The 9,910-nt window shown below is 53.2% G+C and overlaps 1 protein-coding gene across 1 annotated transcript in view; it reads left to right on the top strand.

Annotated features, from left to right (window-relative positions):
- Nucleotides 1-9,606, top strand: part of LOC144593831 (mechanosensitive cation channel TMEM63A-like) — a 64,820-nt gene extending 55,214 nt beyond the window's left edge. The window contains exons 20-25 of the mRNA XM_078399947.1: nt 150-174; nt 2,561-2,666; nt 4,612-4,779; nt 5,242-5,348; nt 7,764-7,826; nt 9,129-9,606. Of these exons, the coding sequence (XP_078256073.1) occupies nt 150-174; nt 2,561-2,666; nt 4,612-4,779; nt 5,242-5,348; nt 7,764-7,826; nt 9,129-9,332 (673 nt within the window). The 3' untranslated portion in view covers nt 9,333-9,606. The remainder of the gene's footprint in view (nt 1-149; nt 175-2,560; nt 2,667-4,611; nt 4,780-5,241; nt 5,349-7,763; nt 7,827-9,128) is intronic.
- Nucleotides 9,607-9,910: the final 304 nt, after the last annotated feature.

The raw sequence follows: 9,910 nt of genomic DNA, 5'->3' as shown, positions 1-9,910 counted from the left end.
CCCCCTCATCCCTCTCCCCGTTCTGGGTGGCTCCTTGCCCCAGACCACTCCCCATGTTTCCCCGCTCCGTGTCACCCCCCACCCTGGGCCGCTCCCAACCACTCCCCGCTAAGGGTTTGAGGTCAAGGGAACCATTTTGGCACGTTTAGGTGTCTCAAAGGCCAGGTGACACAGGTAGAGCCACAGCCTCACAGTGCCAGAGACCCAGGTTCCACCCCGACCTCGGGTGCTGTGTGCGTGTGGAGTTTGTACGTTCCCCCTTAGACCGCGTGGGTTTCCTCCGGGTGCTCCGGTTTCCTCCCACTTCCCAAAGACGTGCGGGTTTGTAGGTTAATTGGCTTCTGCAAATCGTCTCCTAGTGTTTAGGGAGTGGGTGAGAAAAGTGGGATAACAGAACTAGTGAACGGGTGATCGATGGTCAACATAGAAGGGAGGGAGGGAGGGGAGGGAAGGGAGGGAGGGGAGGGAGGGGAGGGAGGGGAGGGAGGGAAGGGGAGGGAGGGGAGGGAGGGGAGGGAGGGATGGGAGGGAGGGGAGGGAGGGGAGGGAGGGAGGGGAGGGGGAGGGAGGGGAGGGGGAGGGAGGGGGGAGGGAGGGGAGGGAGGGGCGGGAGGGTGATTGATTGATTGATTGATTGATTGATTATTAAGGGGTTGGACACGTTAGAGGCAGGAAACATGTTCCCAATGTTGGGGGAGTCCAGAACAAGGGGCCACAGTTTAAGAATAAGGGGTAGGCCATTTAGAACTGAGATGAGGAAAAACTTTTTCAGTCAGAGAGTTGTGAATCTGTGGAATTCTCTGCCTCAGAAGGCAGTGGAGGCCAATTCTCTGAATGCATTCAAGAGAGAGCTGGATAGAGCTCTTAAGGATAGCGGAGTCAGGGGGTATGGGGAGAAGGCAGGAACGGGGTACTGATTGAGAATGATCAGCCATGATCACGGTGAATGGCGGTGCTGGCTCGATGGGCCGAATGGCCTCCTCCTGCACCTATTGTCTATTGTCTCATGGAGAGAAGGCACGAGAATGGGGTTGGGTGGGGGGGGGAGATAGATCAGCCATGATTGAATGGCCGAGTAGACTTGTTGGGCTGAAGGGCCTGATTCTGCTCCTATCACTTATGTCTGGGGTGGACTGACCGGCCCGTATCTCTCAAAGTAAACTAGATAACAAATTAAAAGATGCAATGTGATAATGTTAAAACGATGCAAAGCGGTAGAAATATCTTTCAGTTTGAAGAAAGGTTCTGACCCAAAACGCCACCTATTCCTTGTCTCCAGAGATGCTGCCTGACCCGCCGAGTTACTCCACAACTTTGTGTCTATCTTTGGTGTAAACCAGCATCTGCAGTTCCTTCCCACCCATTTTGGTCTGCTCGAGGCAGGTACTCTGGCAACAGTTAAAAGACTCTTGGACACTTGTACGTGGATAGGATGGGTTTAGACCAGAGAGATATGGGTCAAACGCGGGCAGGTGGGACTAGTATAGATGAGGCACCTTGGTCGGAGTGCACATGCCTTTTACTGTACCTCATTGCAAGGTGACATTAATAAACCGAAACCTGACCCGTCATATTTTAGTCTTACACTGACTGCGGTTTCCAGTAATGGGAGCGTCTAGGACCAGAGGGCAGAGCCTCAGAATAAATGAGAGCAGTCAATAGACAATAGGTGCAGGAGGAGGCCATTCGGCCCTTCGAGCCAGCAAAGGCCTGAACTACTATCCTGAACTACTATCTCCCTCATTGGAAACCCTCGGACTATCCTTGATCGGACTTTGCTGGCTTTACCTTGCACTAAACGTTATTCCCTTATCATGTATCTACACTGATCAGCCAAAACATTATGACCTGACGAGCCAAAACATTATGACCCCCTGCCCAATATGTTGTTGGTCCTCCGTGTGCAGCCCCACACGCAGCAGGGTGCGATGCACTGTGTATTGTGACACATTCCTCCCGTGACCACCATTAACATTCTCTGTGACTTGTGCCACAGTCGGCCTTCTGTCGGTTCGGACCAGACGGGATAGCCTTCATTGCCCTCGCGCATCGATGAGCCTTGGGCGCCCAACACCCTGCCTGTCGCCGGTTTGTGGTTTGTCCCTCCTCGGACCACTGTCGGTAGGTACTCACCACTGCTGACCGGGAGCACCCCACAAGCCTTGCCGTTTCACAGATGCTCTGACCCAGTCGTCTGGCCATAACAATTTGGCCCTTGTCAAAGTCGCTCAGGTCTTTACTCCTGCCCATTTCTCCTGCATCCAACACATCAACTTCAAGAACTGACTGTTCGCTTGCTGCCTAATATATCCCACCCCTTGACAGGTGCCATTGTAACAAGATAATCAATGTTATTCACTTCGCCTGTCAGTGGTCATAATGTTTTGGCTGATCGATGTGTACACTGTAAATGGTTCGATTGTAATCATGTTTCATGTAATCGTCTTTCGGCCGACTGGATAGCACACAAAAGCTTTTCACTGTACCTCGGTACACGTGACTATAAACTCAGCTATATCTTATGGTGTTCTGTTGCTCATTAAATGTCCCTTTCCTGCAGCAAGAGGCATATCCGTTTGAGTTTGGGCTGAACTATGCGTGGGTGCTGTGCATCTTCACAGTGGTGACAGCCTACAGCATCACCTGTCCTGTCATCGTTCCGTTCGGTAAGTCCCCGTGCACGCTTCTCACCGTCTCTAGGCACACGCGACAAACAAAAACCTAAACCTAAACCTAAACCTTCCCCCGTCCGGCAGAAGGTACAGAAGCTTGAAAGCGCGCACCACCAGACTCAGGAACAGCTCCCTCCCCTGTGTTATCAGGCTTCTGAACGGCCCTTCCATAAGCTAGGGCACTGTCCCATTCACCTCTACCCCATTGCGGACGTTGGACTTTGTCTGTGGAACTGGTGCGCGACAATGCTGAGAACTATATTCTGCTCTCTGTATCTCCCCCTTTGCTCCACCCGTTGTACTTGAGTTTGCATTTATGTACAGCGTTATCTGCGTTATCTGATCTGATTGGATAGCACATAGAATAAAGCTTTCACTGTAAAAGGACAAGGTGTTTTGGAGGAACTCGGCGGGCCAGGCAGCTTCTCAGGAAAGACATGGGCAGATGACGTTTCTTGATCTGCATCTGCACTTCCTTGCATATTTTTCACTGTTTCTCAGTACACGTGGTAAACCTAACCCAAGTGTGCTTGTATGCATGAGGAGTGTGTGTGTGTGTTTGTGCGTGTCTAACAGCGTGTGTGCACATGTGTCTGGGAGCGTGCGTGTCTTAAGTGCTTGTGTGTGCATGTGTGTCTAAGTGTGTACGTGTGTCTAAGAGCATGTGTGTGCATGCCGAAGAGCGAGTGTGTGTGTGCGTGTGTGTCTAAGAGCAAGTGTGCGTGTGCATGTGTGTGTGTGTGCGTGTGCGTCCTAGAGCGAGTGTGTGTGTACGTGTGTGTCTAAGAGCAAGTGTGCGTGTGCATGTGTGTGTGTGCGTGTGCGTCCTAGAGCGAGTGTGTGTGTGTGCAAGAGTGGGTGTGTGCATATGTGTTCTGGGTTGTCTAAATCTGTCCGGTTTCACTGGGCTGTCTAAATTTATGCTGATTAGCTAATTAATTTATTGCATCGAATGGAAGTCGCATTCCCAATCTCGTTGTACCCCTCCCTGTACAATGACAATTAAAAAAAAATGTTTTTAGTTTAGAGATACAGCGCGGAAACAGGCCCTTCGGCCCACCGGGCCCGTGCTGACCAGCGATCCCCGCACGCTAACACTAGGGATAATTTTTACATTTGCCCAGCCAATTAACCTACATACCTGTACGTCTTTGGAGTGTGGGAGGAAACCGAAGATCTCGGAGAAAACCCACGCAGATCACGGGGGGAACGTACAAACTCCGTACAGACGGCGCCCGTAGTCGGGATTGTATTGTATTGTGTGTCTAAGAGCGAATGTGCATGCGTGTATGTCCAGGAGAGAGTGTGTGTGCCAGAGTGAGTGCGTGTGTGTGCACGTGTGTGTGTCTAAGAACGTATGTGCGTGTCCAAGAAACGCGTGTGTCTAAGAGCGAGTGTGTGCCTGTATCTAAGAGCGTGTGTGCCTAAGAGCTAGTGTGTGTGTGTGTGTGTGTGTCTAGGAGTGTGTGTGTGTCTAGGAGTGAGCGTGTGTGTGTCTAGGAGTGTGTGTGTGTGTGTGTGTCTAGGAGTGAGCGTGTGTGTGTGTGTGTCTAGGAGTGAGCGTGTGTGTGTGTGTGTCTAGGAGTGAGCGTGTGTGTGTGTGTCTAGGAGTGTGTGTGTGTCTAGGAGTGAGTGTGCGTGTGTCTAGGAGTGAGTGTGCGTGTGTGTGTGTCTAAGACCTAACCTGGGAGGGGTGGGAACGGGTGCCCTTCGGAATCAGTTCTGACTGTCACTGCTGCAGTTGTGCCTTTATCTGCAGTCTCCCTTTGCAATCCCCCCCCCCCACCTCCCCCCCCCCACCCCTGCTCCCCACCTCCCCCCCCCCCCACCACCTCCCCCCCCCCCACCTCCCCCCCCCCACCTCCCCACCCCCACCTCCCCCCCCCCCCTGCCCCCCACACTCCTGCTCCACTCTGTGTTGTGCTCTGCCCGGCCCCAGGTCTGATCTACTTGCTCCTACGACACATGGTGGACAGGTACAACCTCTACTACGCCTACCTGCCCACACAGCTGAGCCAGAGACTGCACATGGCCGCCGTGAAGCAGGCCGCCACCGCGCCCATCATCTGTCTCCTCTGGCTCCTCTTCTTCTCAATCATCCGAGGAGGTAAGTCCACCCCTGCCCGGCTCCCGGAACTCCACCCCTTCACCCACACCCCTCACCCCCACCCCTCACCCCCACCCCTCACCCCCACCCCTCACCCCCACCCCAAGGCCCCACTCCCACCCCTCATCCCCACCCCTTCACCCCCACCCTCACCCCCACCCCTACAGTCCCACCCCAAGGCCCCACACTCACCCCCACCCCATCCCTCACCCCCACCCTTCCCTTCCCCCCCACCCCTCATCCCCACCCTTCCCCACCCTTCACCCTCACCCCCACCCCCACCCTCACCCCTTCACCCCCAACCCAAGGCCCCACCCCTCAACACACCCCTCACCCCACCCCTCACCCCCACCCCAAGGCCCCACCCCATCACCCCCACCCCAAGGCCCCACCCCCACTCCGCCTCTCACTGTCTCTCTCTCGTGTCTCTGTCTCTGACTGTCCCTCTCCTGCACATTGTAGGTTTGACTGCACCGACCTCTATCTTCACCTTATCTGTGGTGCTCCTCACCATAGTGGTCTGCATCGTGATGGGATTCGCCGATAAAAAATACTTCACCATCGACAAGGTTAGCCAATGGCCTCTGGCCTCTGGCCTGGGCTCGGGTGGCAGGGGGTGGCAGGGGGTGGCGTGGGGTGGTGTGGGGGGTGGCAGGGGGTGGCAGGGGGTGGCAGGGGGTGGTGTGGGGGCGAGGATGGGCACCGCAGTTACCCTGGGGCAAGGGGGTGAGGTGTGGTTGGGATGAAGACCTGGATCTGACCCGTTGGCTGTGGATGTGGGACCGGACAATCTCTGGCCTCTCCCTGTGGCAGCGTTGGCAAGTTGACCACCGGCGTTGGCCAGTTGACCATCGCGCGTTGTCCATCTGTGTTGGCCAGTTGACCATCAGCATTGGCAAGTTGACCATCGGCGTTGGCCGGTTCACCATCGGCTTTGGCCGGTTGACCATCGCGCGTTGTCCATCGGCGTTGGCCAGTTGACCATCAGTGTTGGCAAGTTGACCACCGGCGTTGGCCAGTTGACCATCACGCGTTGTCCATCGCCGTGGCCGGTTGACCTTCGGCTTTGGCCGGTTGACCATCGGCTTTGGCCCGTTGTCCATCTGCGTTGGCCAGTTGACCATCTGTGTTGGCCAGTTGACCATCTGTGTTGGCCAGTTGACCATCGGCGTTGGCCAGTTGACCATCTGTGTTGGCCAGTTGACCATCTGTGTTGGCCAGTTGACTATCTGTGTTGGCCAGTTGACAATCTGCGTTGGCCGGTTGACCATCGCGCGTTGTCCATCGGCGTTGGCCAGTTGACCATCTGCATTGGCCAGTTGACCATCGGCATTGGCCGGTTGTCCATCGGCGTTGTTGGCCAAGGTCCACAGACTCTCCGTGGCTGGCATTGCCCAACGTTCTGGAGACCTTGGCTCTCTGTTTTAGCATCTACACCAGGCGCTGCCTCAAGAAGGCGGCATCTATCATCAAGGATCCCCACCACCCGAGCAGTGTCCTCTTCTCATTGCCACCGTCGGGCAGGAAGTACAGAAGCCTGAAGTCCCACACCACCAGGATCAGGAACAACCTCTTCCCCGCAACCATCAGTTTCTTGAACCCACCTGCAACCCTAATTCTAAAAGGACACAAGGTGCTGGAGTAACTCAGCAGGTCAGGCAGCATCTCTGGACAACATGGATGGGTGACGTTCTTCAGAAGGATCTCGATCCCAAACGACACCTATCCATAGACATAGAAACATAGAAAATAGGTGCAGGAGGAGGCCATTTGGCCCTTCGAGCCAGCACTGCCATTCATTGTGATCATGGCTGATCATCCACAATCAGTAACCTGTGCCTGCCTTCTCCCCATATCCCTTGATTCCACTAGCCCCTAGAGATATCTCTAACTCCCTTAAATTCATCCAGTGATTTGGCCTCCACTGCATCTTACCTTGTTTCTAACATCTCTTGCACTCCCGTGGACTTGTTTACTAATTGTGCTTTGCATTGATGTCTTGGTTTTTTGCAGTCGTTTTATTTTAGACAATAGACAATAGATAATAGGTGCAGGAGGAGGCCATTCAGCCCTTCGAGCCAGCACCGCCATTCAATGTGATCATGGCTGATCATTCTTAATCAGTACCCCGTTCCTGCCTTCTCCCCATACCCCCTGACTCCGCTATCCTTAAGAGCTCTATCCAGCTCTCTCTTGAATGCATTCAGAGAATTGGCCTCCACTGCCTTCTGAGGCAGAGAATTCCACAGATTCACAACTCTCTGACTGAAAAAGTTTTTCCTCATCTCAGTTCTAAATGGCCTACCCCTTATTCTTAAACTGTGGCCCCTTGTTCTGGACTCCCCCAACATTGGGAACATGTTTCCTGCCTCTAACGTGTCCAACCCCTTAATAATCTTATACGTTTCGATAAGATCCCCTCTCATCCTTCTAAATTCCAGTGTATACAAGCCTAGTCGCTCCAGTCTTTCAACATACGACAGTCCCGCCATCCCGGGAATTAACCTAGTGAACCTACGCTGCACGCCCCTCACCAAACTGTTGTATGAATGTGGACTTGGTGTTTTTCTTTTCCAATCGTGTTTTTGCACCGACGTCGTGTTTTTTATTTCCTGCACCGTTTTCTATCTCTTACAATTCTGTGTGCAGCGCACGTTTCCGTGTTTGTGTCTGAAGAAGGGTCTCGACCTGAAACGTCACCCATTCATTCCTTCTCTCCAGAGATGCTGCCTGGCCCGCTGAGTTACCCCGGCATTTTGTGTCTGAACTCTGTGTGTGTTAGCCTGGGTCCAGATGTCCGTGATACTGCTGCTGGCAAGTTGCTCCATTGACCATGGCGTGTGGGGGTGGGGGGGGGGGAGTGAGGGGGGGTGGGAAAGGGTGCTGGGATCAGACACCTGTGCTGTACTCGTGAGGTAGGAACGGTGGGAGGGAGAGGCGGGGATGGCCGCCGACGATCATTGTCTGCCCTTTTCCTCTGTCAGGTACTGAAACTGACCCCAGAGGCGTCGGAAGTGGAACAAACAGCTCAGCGGTGGGATACGAGAGTAAGTAGCGTACTGAAGACCATCCAGTCTGCTGGACCTTCTGCCGGACGGGAGCGGGAAGATGGAGGAATGACCAGGGTGGGACAAGTGGGAATATTGGAAGCTGAGAATGTCACGGAAGTAAGCCCAGGAGGGGAATCGGAAATACCAAAGGTCTTGCTGAACTCCCGAGGTTCAGAAAGGGGGATGAAATTTGCCTGCGTTCTTCATGAAATTTGCCTGCGTTCTTCACAGGCAAAGCTGCAAGTTGTTTAAGATCATGAGAGGGTTAATGCACAGAGTCTTTTAACCAGAGTAGGGGGCTCGAGAGGACATAGGCTTACGGTGAGGTTGGAAAGATTTAATAGGAACCCGAGGGGCAACTTTTTTCTTTACACAAAGGGTGGTATGTGGAACGAGCTGCCGGAGGAGTTAGTTGAGGCAATGTTTAAGAAATATTTTGACAAGCACATGGATAGAACAGGTTTACAATCCAAAGGCAAGCAGGTGGGGCTAGTGAAGATGGGGCATGTCGGTCGGCGAGGGGAATATTCCTGATAAAATCCTGAGAGGAATAGATCGGGTAGAGGTACAGTCTCTTGTCCAGAGTATGTGAATCATAGACCAGAGGACATAGGTTCAAGGTGAAGGGGAAAAGATTTAATAGGAATCTGATGGGGAAACCTTTTCACACAAAGGGTGGTGGGTGCATGGAACAAGCTGCCGGAGGAGGTAGTTGAGGCAGGGACTATAGAAACATTTAAGAAATAGTTAGACAGGTACATGGATCGGACAGGTTTGGAGGGATATGGACCAAACACAGCACGGTGGCGCAGCGGTAGAGTTGTTGCCTTACAGCACTTGCAGCGCCAGAGACCCAGGTTCAATCCCGACTACGGGCGCTGTCTGAACGGAGTTTGTACGTTCTCCCCGTGACCGCGTGGGTTTCCTCCGAGATCTTTGGTTTCCTCCCACACTCCAAAGACGAACAGGTTTGTAGGTTAATTGGCTTGGGTTTGTATACTTGGTATAGGTGTAAATTGTCCTCGGTGTGTGTATAGTAGTGTTAATGTGCGGGGATCGCTGGTCGGTGCTTGCCTCGGTGGGCCGAAGAGCAGGTGGGACCAGTGTAATTGGGACACGTTGGGCGGTGTGGGCAACTGGGCTGCTTCCATACTGCCTCACCCTAATTCAAGGTTAAGGACAATCTGGTGCACTGAACGTTGACCGTTCGCAGATGGAGAATGGCACAGCGAAACCTTTTTTCAGTGACTGACCTTCTGATCTTTGAGCCTTCCCCCTCCACCTTCCATTCCATCATAGATCTTCACCCCGAAGGTCCTGCGGTTATCCAAAGGGGAGAAGAACATCCTGGACCCTCAGAGGCATCCCTCGTACGGTGCGGTCGGGGACAGCAGCCAGCTCCTGGTCGAGGAAACAGTGGATGACATCCCTCCGGATGACATCCCTTCTCTGGACAATGCAGACGGTGATCAGATACACCTGGTGGACGACGCAGATGGATAGGTCTGAGAAACACTCCCTGGTCCAGCAACTGGATCCAGCCCCCAACTCCAACTGCCCACCGTGAAATACAGTGTTGTTGAAGATGTGTAGCACGCCTACCTCTGCCTCACACACAAACGTTTTTGTGGCTCACACTTTTTCAATAATATGGAATTTACATAATTCTACTTATTTCCCCTCTTCAACCCCCCCCCCATTGTAACCTTGAGGATTACTGTTGCTAATAATTCATATCTTACACAATAAATCAATTTGGGAAGGGGGTTTCCCAATGTTTGGACTGTTGTGGGGCATGTAAGAATTGAGCACGTGCATGAGCAAGTAAGAAAGGCATTGTTCACCTTGTGCGGAGCGTAGTTAACACAGCTCTGTCAACCTCCGGGCTGTGTAGAGTTGCTGCCGTACTGCGCCAGAGACCCCGGTTCGATCCCCACTACGGGTGCTGTCTTTACGGAGTTTGTAAACTTTCTCCCCGTGACCTGCGCGGGTTTTCTCCGAGATCTTCGGTTTCCTCCCACGCTCCAAAGACGTGCGGGTTTGTAGGTTAATTGGCTTGGTGTCGATGTAAATTGCCCCTA

This window comes from Rhinoraja longicauda, chromosome 5 (assembly GCF_053455715.1).
Source record: "Rhinoraja longicauda isolate Sanriku21f chromosome 5, sRhiLon1.1, whole genome shotgun sequence".
Lineage (NCBI taxonomy): Eukaryota > Metazoa > Chordata > Chondrichthyes > Rajiformes > Arhynchobatidae > Rhinoraja > Rhinoraja longicauda.
This window is presented reverse-complemented; position numbering and strand designations above follow the sequence as displayed.